This window comes from Pleurodeles waltl, chromosome 10, assembly GCF_031143425.1.
Source record: "Pleurodeles waltl isolate 20211129_DDA chromosome 10, aPleWal1.hap1.20221129, whole genome shotgun sequence".
Taxonomy (NCBI): Eukaryota; Metazoa; Chordata; class Amphibia; order Caudata; family Salamandridae; genus Pleurodeles; species Pleurodeles waltl.
The window spans coordinates 981,564,149-981,590,941 of NC_090449.1; the positions used below are offsets into that span (position 1 = coordinate 981,564,149).

Genomic DNA, 26,793 nt, shown 5'->3' on the forward strand with positions numbered 1-26,793 from the left:
AGCTTGGAATATCTTAAAAGTTTATATACCTTAAGCTATCAAAAACAGTGTCACTCAAATAGCCACAATATCTCTCAAACAAGACCATAAAAATCTTCAAAATGACAATGGGTAGAGAGAAAAACAGGAGTTAGATGCAGGCAGAGAGATGGAGTGTACAGTGACGTAACAAAACATGAGAGGCCCCCCCCTTCAAGATGTGCTGAAGGGGCTCCTACCATCATATCAGTAGTTGCTCAGGGGACCCCTCCTGTGAGGGTAAGCCTTGGGGCCTCCTGGACCACATGGCGTGCAGGTGCCTCTATTACACCCATGAGAAGATATATATATCATGAAATGGATACAGCAGACAGAGGTCTAATAGAGGGAAAGTTCATTAACTAGGATCCTCTTGGAAGGTGGGGGCTCTGGCCAACTGTACACTTTGTGCATGCCTTTAAAATGTCTTTGTCAGGTACAATGATATGGAAAGTGTATGTGACTGAGGTGCATTTAGTGTACTGCAGTGGTGTAAGAATGGAGATAGAAAAAGGAAGTTGTTCAGAAATTATTTCAAAGCATACAGGATTAAAGTAGCATTGCAGACGGACTGCAGAAATAAATTAGCAGTTGGTTACAAATTAAGATGACCAGATTTTGAAAAGCAAAACCCGGGACAGGCCAGTCATACAAGTAAGACTAAAGGGTGAAAGGACACCTAGGAAATGTAGAATTGTTTATAAATATATATATATATATATAAAACCTAGTGACAGTTGCCACTAGGTAGCCACTAGGTAGTTATAGGTAGGACCATGTTTCCTTACTGAAAGCATTTTTTTACTTGCCTATATCTTTGGCACCGTTTGACGAATCTTAATTAAATTCCCCCTCTCCCCCCCCCCAAAAAAAAAGCGGCCTGGTGATTCTTGGTGTGCATGGAAACTTTCAGGGTGATCTGTCAAGCGGGGGCTGAGAAAAAGAGGGTTAAAGAAACGTTGTGTTTCCCATGTTAAACCCCATAGGATCTGTCAACACATCTACAGCCCGAACCGTTCGACGGAATTACGCCAAATTGGGCAGAAAAGCTAAATCTCGGTACACAGATTGTGCTTTTTGTTAATTGGTGTAAATTCGTTCAGTAGCACCAGGGCCGGCCTGCTATCTCCTGGGGTGCCCACCGCAGGACATAGCTTTTTGCTCTGCCAAGCCAAGCCGCCGCAAACTCTTCGAGTTTTGACAGCAGAACCTGTAAATCAGGTCCCGCTGTCAAAATCTGAAGCTTTCAAAGCAGCTCCCTGCTTGCTGAAGCAATGCACTGCTAGGGAAGTCTCAAGACTATCCCCACCCCCCAGTGACTAGTAGCCCATAAAGGGCATTTTATTGAAAAACAAAAAATAATTTAATAAAATAATATGTTGGGTCCACGGGGCCCCCTTGTGGTCTCAGATAGTCCTTAAAGGGCTAAAAAGACAAAGAGAACCCCATAGCTCATGGTGACGGCCGCAGTCCTTTACACTGAGCTTTAGGTATATTAGTCCAGCTGGACTGATTTCCTTTAAAAAAATTTTTTTTTAAAAAGCAAATTATTATGTTTAAAAAAGTGCATTTTGTATTTTCAATTGGTGGCAAATATCTCATTCTTAGTATATCAGATATCAAAGCCTAAAAAACCCTATCCCTCTCCCTCTCTCTCTCTCTCTTTGAATCAATTTTCCAACTCATACACCCACTCAGACACTTACACAACCACTCGCAGACCCACTCAGACATTAACGCACACACCCACAGACCCACTCAGACATTAAGTCCCCTACTCAGACATTTGCGCACCCATGCACAGACCCACTCAGACCGTCATGCACCCACTCAGACCCACTCAGGCAGTTACACCCCCACTCACAAACCCACTCAGACCGTCACACAGCCACTCACAGACTCACTGACACCCTGATGCACCCACTCACAGACCTGCGCACATACTGATGCATCCACTAAGACACTGGTGCATGCACGCTCACACCCAGACACTCTGACAGCCACTCTTACCCCAGATACAATCTGTGATATGTATTTTCACACCTAGAGAGGCCGCGGCCAACTTCCTCCGTGCATGCGCAAAGGGCCGTGCACAGCATTGGGTTGGGTGGTTAGGGGGGTTGGCTGCAGGGACTGGTTGTGGGCCAGCCCTTACGGGCAACCCCTACTGCGCACGGGAGAAGGCTGTGCATAGTGAAAAGTTTGGTGCTTATAAGGGGTTGGACTCAAGGCCTGGCCGTGGGCAGTGGTTGGATTCATGTATAGCAATGAAAATTACTATACATTAAAAAAAAACATAGAAATTCACTGATAAATCCAAAGGTCACAAGGATGTTATAGTTACGTTCTGAATTTAATCATACAAAACCATGGAAATTCAGCAGTTACAGTTAGAGTTCTTTTAAGTAACTATAACTCGCGCCATAAGGTAACTCTAACTCGTGCCTTCACCATGCATAGTTAATTACTCCACATGTTATATCATTAATGACATCTTCTATCACACCTTTCATATTATCACTGCAACATTTGCAATAGAAATATTGATCAGACAACTGTGCATGGCAAGGGCACGAGTTATAGTTACCTTAGGGCACGAGTTATAGTTACTTGAAAGAACTCTAACTATAACTGCTGAATTTCCATGGTTTTGTACGAGTAAAATGAGTAAATTCAGAACCTAACTATAACATCATTGTAGCATTTGGATTTCTCAGTGAATATATTTATATATATATATATACATGCACTCACACACACAGTGTGTGGCAGTGACCTTCAAACACTGAAAACTGTTCTAATTGAATATTACAGTTCAAGATTATATTTAGATATTTAAGGCCTAATTTCGAGATTGGCAGATGGGGTTACTCTGCCACAAATGTGACGGATATGCTGTCCGCCAAACTATGATTCGATTATATTTTATCGCCATCATACGGCGGATGGGATATCTATCACGTTTCTGAATGATAAACCCGTCTGCCAACCTCTAAATCAGGCTCTAAGTCTCTGGTACTTTTAGGTACTTTTTTCATGTGAGTATACACTTGGCACTTTGATAAGTAAAGGTTTCTGAACTAGGTGTGCAATAGTTGCGCTTGGCACAGACTCGTTCTATAAGTTGATTGCACTTGTTCCTTTAAGCTGTCATTTACAAAATATTATCTATGGCAAATCGGCATGACCACCTCCTGCGCTGCTTGGAGCATAATTACTATTTGCCTGTGGAAATAAAAATTTGTTTCCGTTATACAGAACCACTAAACATTCTTCTAAAATCCGCTATATGTTTTTTAAATTATCAAGAGTGTCGGGACACTGGGTATAGGAAGTTGGCTCTGTATATACTATCTCAAAGTGAGAGATAGTGTGCACAGAGTCTAATTGTTCCCCTTAGAGGTTGATACTGGCAAAATTAGATAATACTAATGCTCTATTTCATGGAAGTGTTGTCGATCAGTAGGCTTATCAGAGGGTAGGGTTAAGCATTTGTTTTACACACACAGGCAAAAAATGAGAACACACACTCAAAGACTTAACTCTAGGCCAATAATTTTTTATATAGAAAAATATTATTTTCCTAATTTATTTTAGAACCACAAGATTCATAATTCAAGTAAGTACATAAATTGTAAGGTACGTGGCATAGGTAAATATGGAACTTTGAATTCAAACAGTAGTGTACACAGTTTTGGCAAAGATGGCAATGAGCTATTTTAAAAGTGAACAGTGCAAAAATCAACACTTCCTGGGGAGGTAACTAATGGTTAGTTTTTCAGGTAAGTAAAGCACTTACAAGTTCAGTCTCCACGACATAGGCAGCCCACCGTTTGGGGTTCAAGTTAACCCCAAACACCCAGCAACACAGGGCTGGTCAGGTGCAGAGGTCAAAGTAGGGCCCAAATGATATAGGCACCTATGGAGACTAGGGGTGCTTGGTTCCAGTCTGCTAGCAGGTAAGTACCTTCATCCTCGGGGAGCAGACCAGGGGGGTTTTGTAGAGCACTGGGGGGGTCACAAACAGGCACACATAATACACCATCAGCGACACAGGGGCGGCTGGTTGCAGTGTGTGAAGTAGTTGTCGGGTTTTGCATTGAAAGCAATGGAGTGACACGGGGTCACTCTGGCGATGCAGGCAGGGCACAGTGGGGCTTCTCTGGCCAGCCACTGACTGGGCAAGGATGAGGGCTGCCTGCTGGTCACTCCTGCACTGGTAGTTGGTTTCTTCCAGTTGCCGGCTTCTTTGTTACCAGGCAGTCGCGGTCAGGGGGAGCCTCTGGATTCTCTCTGCAGGCGTTACTGTGGGGGTGCAGGGAGGTCATCTCAGGGTGCCCACGTCGTTGGAGTCGCCTGGGGGTCCTCTCTGCAGTGTTGGTTCTTCTGGACACGAGCCGGGGGCATTGGGTGCAAAGTGTTGGGGACTCATGCTTCCGGCGTGAGGCTGGAGTCCCTTTAAAGATGGATTCTTTGTTGCTGTTTTGATAGAGCGGCTGTCCACAGCACTTTCTTGATCCTTTGGTTGCAGGGCAGTCCTCTGAGTCCTCAGAGGTTGCTGGTCCAGCTTGATGTGTTGCTGTACAGGTTCTTTGAGTCTGGAGAGAGGCCGGTAGAGCTGGGGCCAAGTCAGTTGTCGTCTCCGTCGTCTCTGCGGGGCTTTCAGGTCAGCAGTCCTTCTTGTTGTTGAAGGACATCAGGAATCTGGTTTGCTGGGTTCAGGGCTGCCCCTAAATACTCAGTTTAGGGGTGTGTTTAGGTCTGGGGGGCAGCAGCCAATGGCTACTGTCCCTGAGGGTAACTACACCCTCTTTGTGCCTCCTCCCTGTGGGGAGGAGGGCACATCCCTAATTCAATTGGGGGGGAATCCTCCAAAGCAAGATGGAGGATTTCCTAAGACAGGGCTCACCTCAGCTCAGGACACCTTAGAGGCTGTCCTGGCTGGAGGGTGACTCCTCCTTGTTTTTAGGGTCGAGCCTGCGTTGCAAGCCCTCGCACATGCGTATCGCAGCGAGGCGCTTTAGTGTTTAGAAAAGGGCTCGGAGCCCTGTCTACGTCACGTCCGTGTTTTTCATTGGTTCATGTGCTTGCCTTTTAAAATCTGCTTGCTTTCATTAGTCTAAGGCATGCATACATCATGCCTTTTCTGGTGGCTAGCCCTCCTCGAGCGCATCGACCAAGTACAGAAAACATGCGAGGCTCGCTGTTTTCTGTCTGGCTTGTGGACTACTTTTTCTCTAATTTACTAGCGCAATTTCGCTTCTCAGAAGTCGAGCACTTTACATAGTTAATTGCACTTTTTCGGGTTACGTGCATAAATGCACTTTTGCCGATAGGTGAAAAGTCGGGTTATGAGTTTACAACGCTATCAGCTCTAACATGAGCAAACACGAGACCCGTTGCATTGCAAATGCTAGTTCTCATTATCTCCTCCGGACTTGCCGCCAAAAGTGGGAGCTGTGTCGGGGGGGACGGGCATGTACACTAGCTGGTGTGCCCTGGGGCGCTGTAACATCAGGCTTGAGTCTTTGAGGTTCACTGCCAGGTGTTAGAGTTCCTGCAGGGGGAGGTGTGAAGCACCTCCACCCAGTACAGGCTTTGTTCCTGGCCACGGAGTGCACAAAGGCACTCATCCCATGTGGCCAGAAACCCGTCTGGGTGTGGCATTTTCGTAAATGGCTCTCGGTTACTTAAAACGCCGTGGAATTATCTGACCACGGTTTGTTTGTCTGATTAGATATTGACACGTGTAAATAAAGATAGCGACATAGGATTTCTTCATTTGTTGATTTGTACTGAGTTTTCCTTGCACCTTATTGAGATTAGACAAGTCTCTGGATAAGATTATTGCTTACATATTACGTACCTGAATCAAGCCCTGATGAAGTCCGTGAGAGGGTTCTCTCATAGGACGAAACACGTGTTGGCTGTGGTGGCTATAGGATTATGAAATTCAAGGACGATTTTCAATTATTATGATGAACTGTGTGCTTCAAGAAATAAATCTATTCTGAACTATGGATGGTGTGATTGCCTTTCCACACTGAAGATTAGACATATCATTAACTTCAAATTCTATATTCATGGGTGCCCTGACATTTGGCTTCTACATTGTTAGTTTCCTAGGAAACATTGGAGGACTAAGGAAGGTCCTCTTGCCAGGAGCACCATGCCACAATTGAAACGTTAATACTACTATATGGACTTACTGTGAGCGCCCATTTTCCTATGACTCTCTTTCTTGGTGCTTTCGTCTTGGCCATTTATAAGGGACTTATCTGTGTGCCAGGGCTGTGCCAATTGTGGAGACAAAGATACAGTTTAGGCTTGGTTAGCAGGGTCCCAGCACACTTTCAATCATAACTAGCATCATCAAAGGGCAATACGTTAGGGGGTAACCTTGCCAATAGTGGCATTTTCCTACACTGGGGCAAACTACTGAAAACGGGCACTGTCTGGGGAATTCTAGGGCATATGGTCACCCCATTACAAATTAACCGAAAACATAGCAGATGTAAATGACTTTGCAGACCAGCGAAAGAAAGCAGGAGATGGGAGGCTCTAGAGAAAAAGTGAAAGGTCGGAGGAATAGAAGCGTGTAGCACATCAGGACAGGATTGAAAAGCACACTTAGAAGAAAGCTGGAAAACACCTGCACGCTTTAGGAAAAATTAAAAATAGTTGAACACTGGTCAAAGCAAAGAAAGAGCCCATTAGAGACATGGTAGACAGGATGTTCCGTAGGGGAGAGACAAAAACAAATGTGATGACCTAAAATTATTAAACTCATCAAATAGAAAAAAGGACATTTTAGAGAGAAAATAAATATGCCATGGTAAGCAAGGGACAGTGTTGATTTGTATGTGAGCTCTTTTCTTGGTAATCCCTAAGGCTTTAACCTAATGAGCGGTACATTAAAACAGATAACTCTTATATGGTCTCTATATCAAGAATGCTAAAAGTTGTGCGAGTAGATGACCTGTTCTTAGTCACAGACTAGAAAAACAATATTGCTGTAAGAGCCATCTCGCTTTTGAGAGATGCATGAAAGCAAAGGCTTTTTTCAGAAAAATTGAGACCCACGTCTACCATCCAAAGGTCAGAAGAACATGGGTTTATTCATACCAACCTTTAGATCTGAAATCCCTAAAATCTGAAAGCCATTGGACAATTTCCAGGGCAAAGACAACACCTCTAGCAAACAGTTGCTCTACATAACCATGAGAATCAGTTGAACTGAGCTACATATCATGGTATTACTGATGATGAACTGAATGTGTTTTGTAACATTCTGTGGTCATTAGGCTTGTTATATTCCAATTAAGTGTGTTTACATTTTTACTGTATGCAAGGCATAAGCTGAGAGCTCTATTAAATAAAAAAATAAAAAAATCTATTTGCATAACGGTGGAAAAACACTACCACGATATTGCTATGTTTTTGCCACACATCCATGAAGGAAAGAAATAGCCTAATGGCTGCCACTGCCTGAAACCCCAGATAAATCCTCTGCATATTCTTGCAGAGTCATATGTTCAGTGCAGGTGAATTACATGGCTTCATGGTTGATGTTGATATATATTCTTATGGGGTGCACAGGTATACCCTGAAACAAGGTGAAACTTGGGGCTTTAATTGGCTGTACCACAGGTACTGTCTGATGGAACCCTTGGGATTCACCTGTGCAAGACTGTCTAGACACATCTTGGGTACTAGGTATTATCAGGAACCCAACCAAGGACTTCAATTTGGCAAAATGCCATGGGAAACATAGGTGACATCACCACACTTTGACCTAAATTACATCATCACAGAAAGTGACATCATATGACTGTTGATGCTGAATGAATCAATCAATCAGTCAATCAGGGATTTGTAAAGCGCGCCTACTCACCCATGAGGGTCTCAAGGTGCTCGTGTGGAAGGGAGGGTGGTGAGGTTCAGTAGAAGAGCCAGGTCTTGAGGTCCTTCCTGAACTGTGACAGGGTGGGGGATTGCCTGTGGTGGATGGGGAGGGTGTTCCAGGTCTTGGTGGTGATGTGAGAGAAGGATCTTCCTCCGGCTGTGGTTTTTCAGATGCAGGGGACGTTGGGGAGGGCCTGGTTGGCGGAGTGGAGTTGTCTGGCGGGAATGTAGAAGGAGAGTCTCTGGTTGAGGTAGGCTGGTCCGATGTCGTGTAGGGCCCTGTAGGTGGGGGTTGGGAGCTTGAAGGTCCTTCAAGGAACTTCATCTAGTGCATGCTTGCTTAGCTTTGACACTGCTGCTGACATGGGGCTGATATATCTCAGCTACGCATATGTGTATTTGTTTTAACGTTCTGTGTCTCAACGAAAAATCAGCTCTCTTTATTGTGGGGACTGCTCAAAATCCAAGTTTATGTAATCCACACTGTGCTTGTGCTATCATGTTTATATTTTTTGGTGAGCACAAGCGCAGGATTAACTTGGCCACAGTCAGTGCTCAATTTGTAAATAAAAAGGTGCTGGTGCCCAAAGCCCTCCTCTTAAACATGCGGCTGCTGCAATTAAATGTGTGAACACGGAATACTGAGGTGGCGTAATCCTGTAACCATCTTGGGCCTCTTTAATCCATATAAAGCCACTCCCTGCCCCTTCAGCTCACTCTTGCAGATTTCTACTTTCTTCCTTTGTGACGCTTTTTTCGTTTTTCCCTTCCTCAGTCTTTCCCATATGTGTCTGTTGCTTGCAGAAAATGCTCGAGGCAGAAGAATAAGCCCTGGCCCTCAAAAATAAGTGCCATTGCTCAGCACCGGAAACAACAAGCACAAATTAAGCACTGGCCACAGTTCATACATCAAATGGATAACGTTACTAATAACGTGGATTTTGGCAAAGCTTGACAAGTCATCTGCCAGCTACTTATTACTGTATTTGGTTGTTAATCTGGTACTAATGAGGTAAAATCTTTGCCCAGATAGTATAAAGCCATTTAAGTTGACTGGCTTCTGGAGCAACCACAAATGCCCAAAAGAGAATACCAAAAAGGATTTATTGTAGGAGGAAAGGGAGTGCCCGAAAGACAAAATGTAACTTTTCTTGGGTTCTCAAATCATTGGATGATATGGAATGCATGAAGCAAAACAAATTAAATAACCGGAGAGCCCTTGTCAGCCTTCCAGTTGACCACTTAGGTACCATTAGACACCTATAAATACATTTACCAGCAACAGCGTCCACAAACCAACAACTATATTTGAACTGCTCAATTTGATTTTCGTCCAAGGAAAGGTTCTGTGAGAGGGAGCGGAGTGTTTGGTCAAAGACGTGATTTTCTGGTCAAGAGAATAAAGGAGAGACAGACCATAAGATGGTGAGTGCAGTTAGAGTGGTCATGAGGTGATGAGACAGATGGGGAATGTGCCACGGAGGAGGTTCCTGATTGTGGAAGCAAAGAAAGCGCCTGTGTCTTGTGCGTGTGAATTTTCTCTCTCCTGCCAGGGAGCACTGCTTCTGCGGGGTAGGAATAGATCTGAAAAACTAGGATTACCGAGGGGCTGCCTGTGGAGCCATGTCAGGCTTGCACCCACATCATAAGTTCCAGATCAAGAGACTAGGACAAGGACACGCTGTCAAAACAAAGGGTCGGGAAAGGCAAGAAGAGAAAGAACAGGGACGAGCGGATGGGGGAGATGAAACACATACAAGGGTGGGTGGAGGGAGATAAGCCAGGGGCGGGTCGAGTATAAAATGAAACAGGGACCGGGGTGAGAGGAGAAAAGTAACGCAGGGGGAAGGAGATTGGGAAGGCAAATAAGAAACATGAACGGTGATATGGGAGACCCTGAAAACACAAGCACTCATGAGTGCTTGATAACAAAGAAAACAAGAAGTTCGCTCCAAAGTTATCAGCAATAGTGCAATTATCCATGTAACAGGGTCGATGGCAAAGGTGGTAACAAAACCGCCCTAAGGAGGGAGTAACATAAAGCAGTTACCAAAGGAAACAAAAGATTTTTGAAAGGCAAGCCCATGAACAAGTGATAGTGATGGACGTAAAGTGGACGTGGTTAAAAGTCCAGATACATACCAACATGTTGGAAAAGCAGCGCTTGCGCGCTGCTGTGTTCGACCTAAAAACGGTACCTGGGGAAGTTGGGGAGAGAAGAATTGGGGAGATGGGGGAATCGCTGCAGGACAAACATGGAGAATAGAGTGTGTTGCTGTGTGCCCCGCGGGAAATGTCTGCAAATCGTTATGGATGCTTCCATGTGATGTTACTAGTGAATATGGCAATGATATAATCTGTGACATATCTGAGGTCACCGGCAGAGAGAGATTTGTTTTGTGTTTTAAGAGCACATGCACCTGTCTCTGAGGTGAAAGCTGAGCTTAAGTTGTGAGGGCTGTCGAGGAATACGGCAGAAGTAATGATGTACGTCAACTACATAATGCTGATAAGCTTCAAAATAAAATAGTCAGTGACTTTTGCCCCTGCAACATGGCACTAAGGGCCCGATTTATATTTCGGCGGACAGGATGCTCTGTCACCAACGTGACATACATCCCATCCGCCGTATTACAGGTGCCAAAGGATAAAATGCACTTGCAATACTGAGGACCGGGATCCCTCACGTTTGTAACGGAGTATCCTTCCGCAGAAATATAACTCGGGCCCTAAGTTAAGAATGTGATATTTTAATGCAATAATGTGATTTTTCCTTGGAATACATGAAGGGCTGCAGCAGAGATATGTGGTAGGAAGATTATCAGGTGCCACGTGTATTTTTTAATGTTCGCAATTATCTAGTCAAAAGCATATAATGTGCTGATGTTGTATCCACTCATTTATATAGAGTGGCATGTTTATTTTTGGCATGTTCATTTTGAAATGTTCTTTTATTCTGCTTATTAAATAACTCAAAGTAACTGTTTTCCAGTTGTTTCTGAAACCATATCGCCAACATGTGGCCCAGAAGAAATTGAAGTTGGGGGAGCATGCATCAGTAAGTATTTTTTGTTCTACAAATTCCTTAATTGAAGGTGCAATCTAAATATGAATTGGTATCTTCGAAGCAAAATCTTATCAGAAACTGCATCTCAAGGACATCTACAACTTCAAAACAATCATTGAAATACACATCGTTTAAGATTATGAGCAGTTAAAAGGTGTTCTCAAGTTTCAGTGAGACAGATGCCTGTTACTGTCTGGCGAGCAGCGGTATCAGCTCAATTCTCCCACAGAACAGGCGCAGCTCAGGCAACAGAAAGGAAATCTGCACATAAACAACAGGTGCAACACCAGTCTCAGTACAACAAGCTTCCTCACACAGAGAATGGGCGGAAATTGGCCAGCAGCAGCACAGAATGACCAAACATGCACCAAGAAAGTGCAATATATGCAATCGCAGTGGAAGCATTTAATACAAACACACAACAGGTACATTACAACAAGCAGCATTAGTAGCTCTTTTCTCAAACGCAGAACCAATATTACAGGGAGCAGCAACACAAGCAAACTCCCCCCAGCTTCAACTAGTCATCAACAGTTCAATCTTTTCAAGAACACACAGAACACATACAATAATGGCAGTGACAGCAGCAGTGAAAGCATCCCACAACTGTACAGTATATGTACAGAACAGACTGCGGTAATACAACTATGCCTCTCTCAGATACATAACTGATACAGCACATGTAGTAGAAATCAAGATTTCCAAAACCTACGGAGCCGATACAGGATGGCATTATACCTGATAGTGTTCCTTACAGACAAAAGGCATAGTTTACAAATAGAACAAGCCCCCCCTTATAACATACAGGGAAGAGGTAGAACATGCTGCCTCAGGGGGAAGGGTTGTGGTGCCAAAGCTAAGGTGTCACTTGCCACAAAAGTGGACATACTGTCTGAAAAAAAACCTAGGGCTCAATTTAAAGGCAGTTACACTACCCTACCTTCATGGTTTGGCACAGCTGGTTTCCTCCTTGGCCTGCATTCCAGTCATTTGGCACAGGGGATTCTAGGATTTCCTTAGTCTTGGGGAATGGGAATTGTATCCTATCACCCATGCACCTCAGATCACTTTACTAATCATAAGAATTATTTTTCCCTGGGCGCACTTGCATTTCTTACAAAACACAGAATCCCAAATGTTCATGTGCCAAACCACACAATTGTGCAGCACAGAAAGGGATTTCCCTTAAACCACACGTGCACATCTCAAGAAAAGTAATTCTTGGGAATGTCAATGTTCATTGAGCCTCTCAGGTCTTGTTGAATCCCTGGAATTTCCTCATAGCTCAAATGCCCAGCAAGAAACACTCCTAACAGGCTTCACTCCAGGACAACCAAGGAAAACAAAACACCAAACACTGGTTGGCATTGCACTATTTTACCCATATCCGCCACTGTCCCAGGATCCCCCCAATATAACACTGCCAGGCTGCTATCAAGGGCTAATTACAGTGAATGGCGTGGCAAGGGAGAGGCTAGCAATTTCAAATTTTAGACAAGGGAAAAGGCAACACCTCTTCCAAACTGTCAATGTGGCCCCCTATTATCTTGCTTTGTAGTTTTAGTCTCTTGTCCCCTTTCCTTGAGAAGGAGGTGCTCAAGGTAACCAGGAGGCTGTCTTCTGTGGACTTCCTTTATAGACCAGAAATTAAAAGACAGGAGGTAATGGCAAAAACAAGTCCTAGACTCAGAAAGAAGGAGGGCAGATGAAGTGAGAACAGCACAGCTAATACAGAGAAGAAGAACTAAGGCAAAGATATTGGCCATGTCACTAGTCACTGTTGCTCTAACAACATTTAAAAAGAGCAGTTACTGGTTACTTAAGCAAAATCAAATGTCCACTTTCGGAATGATTGTTGCAATCTTTTTGTTACCATTCTCAGAGCAGGTAGTAAATGGAAGCATTCATCTACCACAGAATTGGGAATTACTTAGGAATTTGGCGCAGAAAAATGGAGTCCACACGCTTACACCTGATTCCATGGGGATTGATTTATAATAGCAATATATATATATATTTGTACTTGTGTGTGTGTGTGACTCTGGCTAGAAACATTATTTCCAGTCACATCATAAATCTGCATACCTTGTAATCGGAGCCTACGTATTTTGTTTTATTGGCTTAGAGATTAAAACCTGAACAATTGTTTATTTCTTACTGATCAATTATACATAACCCTCTGCCAGATTCTGAATGAGCTTCTAAGGCTCACATTCCTCCTTTTTCACAACAGGGTTAAGCCAGGGAGAAACAGGCACAGGTATTCTGAAAATGACCTCTTCTCTAGAGTTTCCATTATTATCCCCTTTAATATTCTTGAGTGACCAGTTTTCATTGTGAACTAAAGAGACAGAAAAATGTTAACTGTTGAGATGGGAATGTCCCCTGCATGGTATACAGGAGTGTTTCTCTGCTTTGAGTTCCTGACTGCATTTATCAGATATCCTGAATTTGGAATTTTGGCCCTGGCATCTTGATAATCTTGTATGTGTGCTGAGGCCTAAGTCTGTTCCTGACATGAGTAGGTCCTGGATTTGTCTACTCGTCTGGAGTAGCACCCTAAGTTTGTCCACATTTGGGGAAACTTGGGCCCACATTTATACTTTTTTTGTGCCGCATTTGTGCCATTTTTTGGCGCAAAAGCGGTGCAAACTTACAAAACATAATTGTATTTTGTAAGTTTGCGCCTCTTTTTCATAACAAAATGACGCAAATGTGGCACACAAAAAGTATAAATATGGGCCTTAATGCTTTAAATGGGGCAAAAACTAGTACAGGTACTCATTGGTCTATGGACTAGGTCAGGCTAAGAGGTGGGGCTATACTGCAGGGCTACATTGTGCACATTTAATGGGATCAAAGTTTTCCTGATGTGAAAGTGCGCATGTTGATAGGGACTTTTATCTAGAGTATTATTTTTGTCCATACATGTACATAAGAGTAGTTTTAATACTATCTTCACATTTTAAGTGTGTGAATTATCTTTCCATATATTTTTGCATTATGCACAGAAATCAATAGTGGGGAATTTTAATAGAACTTTAAAAAAGAACTTTGAAAATTAAACATCATTATCTCAATATGTTTAACAATAGTCCCCATCTATTTAATATGTATGCTTTTCATATGTTCATTGTAACAGTACAAAGCCAGCTATAGGCAGGCTACTCCACTTCATAGCTTTCATATTTTCCAGTGGCTCCTTTTCAATCAATCGCCTGCACCAACAAGAATGACATGGCCTCGTTGGTATTAAAATGAAAGATAAATACCTTCTTACAAAAACACCAGCATCACATCCTTGAAAAAGTACTCCAATAGATACATTTTTATAGAAATAGTAGATTTCCGTAAACTGACTTGGGTTTTAGCCTATTAGCGTAGGTTCAACACAAAATAGACACTTTTAAACAGATGCCTGTTGAGTACTTGTACAGTAGGTGGCGGGGCTGTACAAACAGGAATTTGTAACGACCTGAAAGAACCCATTTTAGCAACCTTAGTACATTCGCATTACAAAAGGTTGTGAAACAAAACAATAAGAATATAAATCTGTGCCTTGTAATTTGCTTGCAACTCCCTGATGCCAGTTTACAGCTCACAGTCCAATGTTAGAAGGATTGCAACTTACGAATTTTAAGTAACAAAAGAATCCCTGTGACAAAAGGAGATATCGACATAAAATACAAATCTGTGATCTGCATGTTACAAGTTGTGCATTGCAACAGGCACATTAACCCTTTAAACTACATTATAGATTACATCTATGAGTAGACAAAACACGGATCCCTCTAGCAACTTAATGAACCCCCTGCTATGTCATCGTTCAGAACATTGCCTAAAAATCGATGGGCATGGGAAGATCTCTGCAGCAGGTGCCTTAACCTCCTTTGATATTTTAAAATACAGCCTCCTGTTTTTGACTTTGTATGCCAGAACAAAGTTACTGTCACAATTGTCCTTGTTTCCATTTATTTTTGTGGTAGAGTGTTTATAAATAAATATATAAGTGGACTGTCAGGCTACGCCTTTCTTGACCCCAAATTTTGGGATTCCCGAATATTTCCTTTTTCATTTCCAGCACTACTTTAGCTGCACAGCACAATAGAAGTGGTTCCCCTATGGTATGACACTTAAACCACATATGGTTTACACAAGCTATTTTCCTTAACATTTTTGGAAATGTTTAACTACGTTTAAACCCACTGTCTCACTGCCGCCTAGCGGACATCATTCAGCTGCTTCTAGCTGGTCCATCATTGCATCAAAGCTCCTCCGTGCATTAAAGTTTGACCCCTTCTTCCAGAGCCACCTCTTTATCACAGACAGAATGGCCCCTTCAAACCCAAGTGTGGCCACCACACAGAGAAAGGCTGATCCGCACTGGGAGATCCCTGGACCTGCAAAGGTAAACCTGGTACTTGCACTTCCTGGAAAGGGCAGGCTGTGCAGAGGCAGGGCTTGTGCGGCTGTCAGCCGTTTACCCAGCTACATGGACAGTGCAGACAACACCTTTCGGGCATGCAAGCGCTCTCACACGCACACAGCATTCATACATCTGTTTTCACAAATGCTTGCCCTCTGCCTTTGTAAGCTCTGCTGTACCTCAAATCTCACCCACTGTGCCTCTCTACCACTATCACCAACTTCAGAAAAAAACTAGCTACATACGGGTGCTGGTGCAATATGCGTTTAAGTTGTTTTCACTTAAGACTTCCTGCAAGTCCCTGGACTTTTCAGTCAGGAAGCCTAGCATCGCACACCACAGAGTGATTGACTTCACCGGGACTAATTGGAACCTGTGCCATCAATCTCTGTGTGACCCGACCCCTTTCAAACTCCAGTGCAGCTCCGAATGGAAACAAATGAGCCAACAGCACAGTACAATGCTAGATTTGCATTCGATTGTCAGACTGTGCTGCTAGAAGATGCCCTCCTGACAGACTTATCAGCAGCTGTTAAGAATTACCCTGCTGCTAAACAAAGTCATTTCACTCAACTTGCTTTGCTGCCTCATGAGTACTGGTGCTCTCCTCGGCGAAGTTCTGGTACCCTGGGCAGAAAATTCAGAAGTGCTGGTTCTCATTACAGGGAGTATTGGCACAGTTAAAGCACTGGTGACACTGGGCCCTTGTCCCTGTTATTGGTGTAGTACATAGAGCAGTGTTGGTAGATTAACATGTTTTGAGAATTACTGGTGTGCCTAGATCATTTTATGAGTCACTGGATTGAAGGCATGCTTGCCCATCAATGTAAAGCTGTCCTCACTCAGTCTTTAGAGCTAACATCCTGAGTGTGTGATAGTGAAGCCTGCAAAGTAAATGAATGGGATGTGTGTGAGTCAGAGCAATGTGATCTATTTTGGATACCCTTGCCTTGACCTTCAAAAAGATGGACGCAAGGAATGTCCTCCAAGAAAGTAGAAGTGGAAATATATTGCTTATATTCCTGTAGCTGGAGGGAGGAGACCTAGTCTCTGAAGGGAGGGTCTCTGTTAGGTATTCTATGAAGCCTTTTTGCAGCATGAATCCTTTTCTGGATTCACATGCTGTGGTTGGGTCCAGAATTTTCTTTCTTTCTCTTATTTTTGTTGTTGATGTGGGCGTCATTGAACGTCATTTGGTGGTATGTCTATCTCTTGTGTGATGTCAGACGGTGCACTGTATGTTCCTGTGCATAGTGACCATCATCAGATTCTTTTTTCATCCATTGGGTCTGGAAGATACAGAGGAACTCTGAAACCTTTTTGGAAAAATTCAAACATTCAAGGAAAAAAACACAGAATTTTTGAACCAGGTGAAGGAGAAAGTGACAATAGAGAAGGGGATGCTTCATTCTTCCCTCTGACGGCTGACCCCGCCAAAGTCAGCACGTCATTGAAGAAAGAGGCAAGGTAGCGGTCATGGAAAAAATCCTGTTTACATTTTGACCATGCTTCCACCACAAGTTTGTGCATTGAGACCCCAACAAAGTGGCTGCCAGAAGACCACCAGGACAAACATTGCAGGGCCTACACCATGTTCATACCTAAGATCCTGAAAGTACATATAAAAAAAAAATGGAACGCTATAACTCCATGTCAAGTAGCCAGAAGTCACAGATGTCGCTTAAAGATCTAGGACTGTCTAGCGATGTTGATGACAATGTCGAAGAGGCAGAAGCAGTCCACGGAGGATCGGACACATTAAAATCCTCTAGGCAGATGTTGAGAAGAGACAAGTGGAGAAAAAGGCAGTAAAGGTTGCAAAAAGGAAGGTAAACAAATCGCTGAAAGGCTCGGAGGCAAAGTCCGCAGAGAAAAAAAAACACACTCCAGGCTTGATGTCAAAGAAAACCTCGATCGAAGGTCAGCAGTAAGTGAAAGAAGCCCATAGATTTTAGCCGTGGGTTACCGATGAAGGCAAAGCACAGAAACCACCAAAAGGTCCATCATGTTGAGAGACCTCAAAGGAAAAACCCAAACTTTTGGAGACTGAACTATTGACGCAAAAGAAAAAGCCATCCCCGACGCTCAACACCAAAAAGGACCAAGAGGTGGCAAGGAAGAAGTGAAGTTTAGAGACAGAAATGGGGGTGCTTCTCCAACGAAATAAGGAGCTCAACCACTCCTGAAGGGAATTTCGGATCCCAAGTAAAACTTCGAAGCCCTTCAAAGCTGAAGAGCAAGAAATGGTCTTAGAAGCTCCTGCCACATCTGAACCTCATGAAGAAGAAGCCGAAGATGAGTTTTACAAACCTGAAGGGGTAGAAGGAACAGGTGGGTTCGATGAGGAGTCATGGAATGACCTCGACACAGAATCTCCAGAAAAAGAGGTAGACACCTATCCCTCGGGGCCATCACCGCCCAATGACCTCACAATTTACAACAGTCTGGTAATAAGGCCTGCAGACACATATGGGGTTCCACTGGAGGAGGAGAAAGGAGATTCCTGTTTTCTCCTGGAGACATTAATGCCTGCCAATAAGAGGAATCTATACCTTGCAATGCTACCCCTTTCGGGAACTTGCCACAGCCAAACCAGTTACACCACGCTCCAGAGTGGAAAAGAAGTATATGCCCTCAACAAAAGATCCCAAATACATCGAAGGGAACACACCAGCTGACTCCATCATTGTAGCTACCACCAGAAGAAGCAACTCACACACCTCAACAGGTCCTCCACCAGAAAGGGAGAGCAAACAGCTCAATATGGTGGGAAGAAACGTGGAGAGAGAGGTGGCAACACAAAGGTGAATTGCTAATTCCAATGCACTGTTAAACAGATATAGTTACCATCAATTGTTTGAAATTGAGGCACTCATGCAGAAACTTCCTGAAGAGGACATAGAGAGAGCCAAGACATAATGCAGGAAGGCAAGAACATTGGCAACACACCTGAAGTCGGCTTTGGACGCAGCAGACAGATGTACACAGGGACAATGTTAAGGAGACATGCCTGGCTCAGAATATCAGGGTTGAAGCAGGAAGTACAAGACTCCATCATCCACAAACCCTTTACAGGGGAGGCACTATTTGGCTTGGTGGTTGATGAGTCCTTGCAGCAAATCAAAAAGGACTATGAGACGGCTAAGGCGATGGGAGCCTTACAATACCAAGTTGCATTCAGGATGGGTAGAAGTACACCCAGACGTTCCACAGGCACGTGACCCTTCCCTTAGGGTCAACAACAACAACAAACTTAAACCAGCTTGCAACAAGCCGCACAACAGTCCACATACCAACAGTGGCATCATACTGAAAGGCAGACCTTCTGGACAAGAGGAAGGGGAAAAGGACAAACCCCCTGATGTGGAGGAGCCACAAATAAGTGGCTTAACAGCAGAAATAGGTCCCCACAAAACAGCAGTGTGAGGCAGTACAGAAAATTACCCACTGCAGTGGGAAGAAATCACAGAGGACAATTGGATTTTAAATGTGATATGTCATGGATACTGCATAGAATTGATCAAAAAGCCACCACCAATTTCCCCCAAACCAAAAAGATATCACAAGGTGGAGCTCATACAGCTCAGGAAAGAAGCCAAAGAACTTCTACAAAAGTAAGCGACAGAAAAGGTACCATTAAAGGAACAAAACAAAGGAAACTACTGACCATATTTCCTGGTTCCAAAGCAAGTCCTCACCCTAAGACCAATTCTGGACCTCAAATTCATAAACAAGGTCATCCACACACAACATTTCAAGATGGGTTCACTTCAAGAAATAATCCCACTCCTACAAAAAGGGGACTATATGGCAACATTAGATTAAAAGGATGCCAACCTGTACATACCCATGAATCAAGCACCTAAAAGATACTTGTGATTCATACTTGAGAAAGTACACTAGCAATTCAGAGTCTTACCATTCAGCATAAAGTTTGCACCAAGGGTCTTTACAAAATGCCTTACAGTGGTTGCAGCCTTCCTGAGAACTAAAGGAATACATGTGCCTTGATGACTGGCTGGTACAGACAAAACAAAAATGTCAAAGGGGCATTCAAACAAAGATCATATAGTTAGAACATCTAGGATTCTCTGTAAACCTCAAAAAGTGGTCTCCATAACCAGAACAAGGAAAGGTTTTCCTAGGGGCAACACTGAACTCCAAAACAGCATGGGCATACCTGACTCAGAAGATGGTAAAACCATGGTAGGGCAAGCTCACCTATACCAGACAGGGCAGTCTCTGACACTGAGGACAGTCATGAAGCTAAAGGGCATGATGGCATAATGCATTCCACTCATAACACATGCAAGACTGCAAATGTGCCCATTCCAGGGGTGCCTATGCAACAGGTGGTCACAGGCCACTTGGAGTTTGGAGGATCTAGTGATGGCAACAGCAAAGATGCAAAAGGAGATACAATGGTGAACATCAACTTAGGATGACCATTCACAACACCAACTGTGACAATAACAACAGATACATCCCACAAAATGTGGGGAGCACACATGGGTGACCTGAAGGTATGTGGGCAATAGAATGTCACAGATGCGATTAAACACATCAACTTTCTGGAGATGAGGACAGTGTTCCTTGCTCTAAAGGCCTTATAGGCACACATAACAGGGAAGACTGTACTGATACAAACATACAATACAACTATTTTTTGACCTGAACAAACAGGGATGTGCGAAGTCATTCACCCTCAGCAAGCTAGCCCAGGAAATATGGCACTGGATGATCCCAAGGAGGAACAACCTACCATCAGTCCACCTCCCAGGAAAAGAAAACACAGAGGTGGACAGACTAAGGAGACAAGAGCCCACCTCACACAAGTGGGAACTAAAACAGCAAACTCTGGAGAGGATCTTCAGGGCCTGGTGCAAGCCAAAAATAGATTTGTTTGCAACATCAGAGAAAAACAAATGCCAACACTTTGCATCCAGGTTTCAACACCTCCAGTCAGAAGGGAATTTCCTGTCACTAAAATGATCAGAGAGATTTGCTTACGCCTTTCCACTGATTCCCCTAATTCCCAAGGTACTGGAGAAAGCTATACATCTTGGGTCAAACCTCATCCTAAAAGCCCCACAATGGGCCATCCAGACGTGGAACTCAAACCTACTAGGGATGTCTATGGAACAAATGATCAACATCAGAGTGGAACAGAACCTCCTTATAATGCAGCTGGGGAAGGTGTACCACCCGGAGCCTACATCTACGGCCTAAAACTATGGAAATATTAAAGGAGACTAGGAAGCCTGGCACAAGATAATGCTATGCTGCAAAATAGAGAAGGTATCTCCACTGGTGCACAAGAAACAAAACAATAGAAACAAGACAGGAAAGTGTACTAACATAACTCTCTCACCTGAAGGGCAGTGGGATAAACTTAAGGTACATCTGGAAGCTATAGTAGCATACACCAGAGGCACATCAGGTAACAGCTTTTTCACCTTACCAGTGGAGAAAAGATTTTTAGAGGGTTCAAAGAGAATTGCAACCCCCTCTCCGGACAGCACCAGCACCTATGTGGAGCCTGAGCACAGTACTAACACAATTCATGACACCTTTTGAGCCTATGCACAAGGCAGATCTCCTATCTATCACACTTAAACCCGCATTCTAAATTTGCTATCACATCACTATGGAGATTGAGTGAATTTCAAGCATTAACAATACAGGAACCATACGTGCAAATACACAAAGACAAGCTGGTTCTCAGAGCAAACCCACAGTTTTTAACCCAAAGTAGTGAGCAACTTTCATGTCAACCAAAACATTCAACTACCAGTATTCTTCAAAGAATTGCAAAAAGAAATTGAAATAGCCCTACACACCTTGGACATAAGGAGAGCTTTGATACACTATGTGCAAGAAACAAAACAGTTTTGCAAGGGAAATCAATTGTTCATCTCCTATGCAAAACCAACCGTCTGGTTCCTTGCATTTAACTTTTGATATTCATTGTGCGCAACCATTTCCTGGCATTTGCATGGTGACATTCGAATCGGCAAGACGCTCAATTCATTCCTTGTATTTAACTCACAAGGAAAAATCTTCCAACATGAAAACGAGGCCCAAGAACTCGAATGCCTTCGAAAATGGGATCGGGGGCCCAGCCCGACCTCCATCTTACCGCCCTGATCAAGGATCACTAATACAATGAAGGGCAAAGGCCTGGAAGATCTAGGTAGGACTCCGGAACAGGAGCTCAGGAAACTCTGCAATGCCAAAGGTTAAACAACAGCATATCAACATAATGCATGAATTATGCTCTTGCATAAAGACTGGGTTTTTGCATTGTAGTCGCCCGTAGAGCGCACACTGCCCTGATGTTGACACTGTACCAAGGTTGTGTCTGAAGAACAGGCTGGATAAGACACTTGGAGTGAGAACCACAGTTTTACAATTTCAGACAGTGCTTCCACATCTCCTGTCTGACAAATGTGAATGAAGTGTAACCCCTCTATCTCACTAATTGTTCCAGTTGTGATTCTCTGTGGCAGAGGAAGGGAGTGTTCTGCAGAGTACTCAGGACTAGTGTCTGCCTGAAAAAAGTGAGCGAATATCATGTCCGCAGCAGCTGTGGGGGCACAGAGTAACAGACTGATGGACAGCAGGAATCAAAGGACATCCCTAGATACTCCTGATGTTTCCAGAAAGGAATCGCAACTCATGAGAGTACAAATGCCAAGGCCCATTTGGGGCTGTAATTGTGACATGTGATATGCCCATACAGGATGACAAATGCTGAAGATTGTCAATATTCATTGTGGGGCTGCAACAACCAGTGGTGTGAATGGCTCATGTGAGCCTGTAATTGCCAAAGTTATGACTGGCTTGTGCAGGGCTACATCAAAATAATTTGTGACCAGCCCATGTAAGGGCTGCAGCTATCAAGTATTGCAAGACCTTGTCAATGGCTTCATTCTTCTTTTATCTGGCTGTGGTGTGTGCCCAGCTGCCAGAGGAAAAGGCCTGAGACACTTACCACTAGTTCAGTTGGGACAGTTTTATCTCAGGATTGCCACTTTCCACTTCCACAAGCAGAAGAGGCAAAATGGGCATGCTGCCAAAAGAGGCCCAGCACTGGAGGCAGGAGGCACTCTAAGACTACCTGTCAGCATGCTGCCACTTATCAGACTATGTGAGCATGCCCAACAGTACTGGGCACACCTAAGGAGACCTGAGAGGACTGAATTCACCCATAAGAGGGAAAGAGATTAAAAAGACTAAGGCCCTCATTTGGACTCTGGCGGTCAATTCCACTGACCGCCAAAGCCCAATCCGCCAGATGACTGCCAGGGCTGGTGGTCAGCAGACCTCCATATTACAAGTGCTGGTTGCTTTCTGTCATTATTGAGACAGAAAGCAGCCAGCATTCATGCTGGTGGTCGGCGCTGCAGAGGCGGGTCCCTCACTGGAACTGCCACACCAGCCGGACTCCGCCCTCTGTATTACAGGCCGTAATACGGCTTGGCGGTGTCCTGTCTGCATGGTGATGGCAGCGAGGGAAGACCGCCAGGACCCATCCCCTCCCGGACGTCCTCCTCAACGGAAGAGGAATGTGGATGTCCGAAAGGGAGGGAGAGGGTCTGTGGTGTGTTTGGGTGCATGTGTGTGTGTTTGCGGAGGGGGTGCTGAATGTGTGCATGTCTGCGAGTGTATGTGTATGTATATGTGTGTGAATGTGCGCATGTATGGGGGTGTCTGTATGGATGAATGCGAGTGACTGAGGGTGTCTCTGTTGATGAATGCGAGTGAGTGGGGGTGTCTGAGTGCATGCATGCATATGCTGAATGGGTGTGCATGTGAATGCATGTGTGCGTGATGGGGTGGGGGGTGCATGTGAGAGTATGGACGGGTGGGGGGGATGTGTGCATGTGTGATGATGTGTGTGTGTGTGTGTGTGTGTGTGCTGGTGACAGGAATGAAGATTCTCATGACCTCCAGTCTCGTAATGAGGGCCTGAGTGTGCATACAGTTTGGTATTGAGCTCACTGGACCTGTACAAATTCACACTATTCTTACATCCAACAAACTAAAGGGGACTACCCAGAACCATAGAGAGAAATACCTAGAGACAGTGGACACAGCAAGGGTGTAGTCTGTGCACAGTGATTGCATGACAATACTACACCAACATTTAACATGCGTGCTTTACCACACAATGCCCTTACTATGCAATGCTTTTACCACTGATATACCATTATCACATATGCCTTTAACGCAGAGGGTAAGTTTATTAAATGTGAGTTGAACAGTCCTGATTTATTTATTTATTTGTATATATATATATATATAAACAAAGCGGCTCAAATTCAAGAGGCACCGCGCTCCCTGTACCGGTGCTACCGCTGTGGGGGAGCCGATCCCACTGAGAATTGTATACGCCAAGAATTAGCAGTGCACTCCATCAAGGGGAAAGTAAATCTTCTTTTTAATTTCTTTTCAAGACTGGAAACACAAAAGAACAACGTGTTTCGACCGTATGGTCTTCTTCGAGTTCACCGGGGGGCCGAGCAGACAATCAGGGCCCCATGGACCACCACCTCCCTGGGGCAAAAATATTAAATTATGTGGGAGGTCGAGTCGACCCCCAGTGCCCCACGGACCACCACTTCCCCGGGGCTACAAAACAAAATTATGCGGGCAGCTGAGCGAAGGTTGTGTGGGCGGAGGGGTCTGCATTCCCCTCTAACTTTTTTTTATTATGTAACCCTGGGTAGGTAGCTTTCCCCAGGGCCCGGGGGGTCGTTGTGGCCCCCTAAATATTTATTTAATGTTTCCCTGGGGAGGTGGTAGTCCCTGCACCTGGGGGGGATAGAAACAGCCCCCCAACTTTTTTTATAATGTAGCCCCAGGGAGGTTGTGGCATGGGGTTTGGACCTTAAAAGGGGATAGCAGCAGGGCCTGACCACAGGCCGCACCCAATCCACGCCACGCATGGCCTGAGATTTGCTGCTTGTAGTCCCTGCAGCCAATCCCTGCTGCGCATGGCCAGAGGCTGTGTGCGGAGGTGGTTGGATTAACACATAGTAAATAAAAATACTTTAGTTATTATAGTTATAGTTACCTTAGGGCATGAGTTATATTTTCTTTGAATACCTCTAACTATAATAGCTGAATTTCTATGGTTCTATAAGTTTAAAATGTGAGCCTAACTATAATGTCCCTGCAACCTTTGTTTTTTAGGGTGACTATATATATATATAAATATATATATATATAAAAAAACAAAAGAATGATTGCCACGCACTCCGCTCAGCCACAAAATTAATTTAAGTGTTTTATTCGGTGCAGAAAAAAGAGAACAACGCGTTTCGACTTTGCAGTCTTCTTCTTAGTTCTACAGTCCTTTCTCTAACAGATCTATTTATACTGTCTATTTTACACACCAGTCCAATGCATTCTGGTTATGATAGTTCAATTATACAATACAACATTTCACTAAGTTTATACTAAATTTCATCAAATCAAAATTTGTTAATCCCATGAAATAATATTTATAGTACAAAAAGTATATTTTATAACTTAAAAAACTGATTGTCATAAATTAGAGAAAGAACCAAATAATTATAAATAATAATTCTACAATAATCAGCCATTTCATTTGATTCATGATTAAATAAACCTCAAAATTAATCTCCATAATTATTCACTCACAATTCATTTATCGTGTGTAAATTATGTGCAGAAAAAGTAAATTAATTAGTGTAATTCTACAATTTAATATTCAATCGTGGCTCTGATGATTTTTGTAAAATAAATTCTGGTTCATTTTAGTTCATAGATGGACATAAAGCTCCTCATCATAATTAAGCCCTAACGGGGTCTTAGTCCTCATTGAAATAATGTATTTAGATTCAAGTTGTCTCAATTTTTTTACTCTATCTCCACCTCTTTCATTTTCAGGAATGTGGTCTAACCCATAATATCGTAACATTCTCCAACTGTTTATTTCATGTTGTTGGAAGTGTTTGGCTATGGCATATGTTAGATCCTTATGTAAAACTGCTCTGACATGCTCTAGGATTCTTTTCTTTAGCATGCAGATTGTGCTGCTTACATATCTCAAGCCGCAATGACATTCAATTACATAAACTGTAAATTTGGTGTTACAAGTTATTCGATATTTTATGTTCATTTCCGTTTTATCCCATAATTTTACAGTTTTAGTTGATTTTCCAATTTTGCAAGCTTTACAACTGTTACATTTAATGAAGCCACATTGTTGTTCAGTTAGCCAATTCTGTTGATTTTTTATTGTAAAGTGGCTTCGTACAATATAATCTTTCAATGATGGAGTTTTCCGATACGTAATCATTGGACCTGAGCCTATTGTTGGACCAAGATCTGGATCTTTCCGTATGATATGCCAATGTTTGCATAAAATATTTTTGATAAGGCCACTTTCTTTAGTGTATTCCATGATCATTCTCACATTGTTTTCCTCTATTTTATCCTGTGTAACCTTTATTTTCTTGGGCACTAGTGTCTCATCTCGAGCACATTTCAAACATTGGCATATCATACGGAAAGATCCAGATCTTGGTCCAACAATAGGCTCAGGTCCAATGATTACGTATCGGAAAGCTCCATCATTGAAAGATTATATTGTAAGAAGCCACTTTACAATAAAAAATCAACAGAATTGGCTAACTGAACAACAATGTGGCTTCATTAAATGTAACAGTTGTAAAGCTTGCAAAATTGGAAAATCAACTAAAACTGTAAAATTATGGGATAAAACGGAAATGAACATAAAATATCGAATAACTTGTAACACCAAATTTACAGTTTATGTAATTGAATGTCATTGCGGCTTGAGATATGTAGGCAGCACAATCTGCATGCTAAAGAAAAGAATCTTAGAGCATGTCAGAGCAGTTTTACATAAGGATCTAACATATGCCATAGCCAAACACTTCCAACAACATGAAATAAACAGTTGGAGAATGTTACGATATTATGGGATAGACCACATTCCTGAAAATGAAAGAGGTGGAGATAGAGTAAAACAATTGAGACAACTTGAATCTAAAAACATTATTTCAATGAGGACTAAGACCCTGTTAGGGCTTAATTATGATGAGGAGCTTTATGTCCATCTCTGAACTAAAATGAACCAGAATTTATTTTACAAAAATCATCAGAGCCACGATTGAATATTAAATTGAAGAATTACACTAATTAATTTACTTTTTCTGCACATCATTTACACACGATAAATGAATTGTGACTGAATAATTATGGAGATGAATTTTGAGGTTTATTTAATCATGAATCAAATGAAATGGCTGATTATTGTAGACTTATTATTTATAATTATTTTGTTCTTTCTCTAATTTATGACAATCAGTTTTTTAAGTTA

At 43.0% G+C, this 26,793-nt stretch overlaps 1 protein-coding gene across 2 annotated transcripts in view; it reads left to right on the forward strand.

Annotated features, from left to right (window-relative positions):
• VWDE (von Willebrand factor D and EGF domains) overlaps positions 1–26,793 on the forward strand; it is a 388,413-nt gene that overhangs the window by 68,849 nt on the left and 292,771 nt on the right. For both annotated transcript variants that reach the window (XM_069211824.1, XM_069211825.1), the window contains one exon: positions 10,916–10,981. In XM_069211824.1, the coding sequence (XP_069067925.1) occupies positions 10,916–10,981 (66 nt within the window). The remainder of the gene's footprint in view (positions 1–10,915; positions 10,982–26,793) is intronic.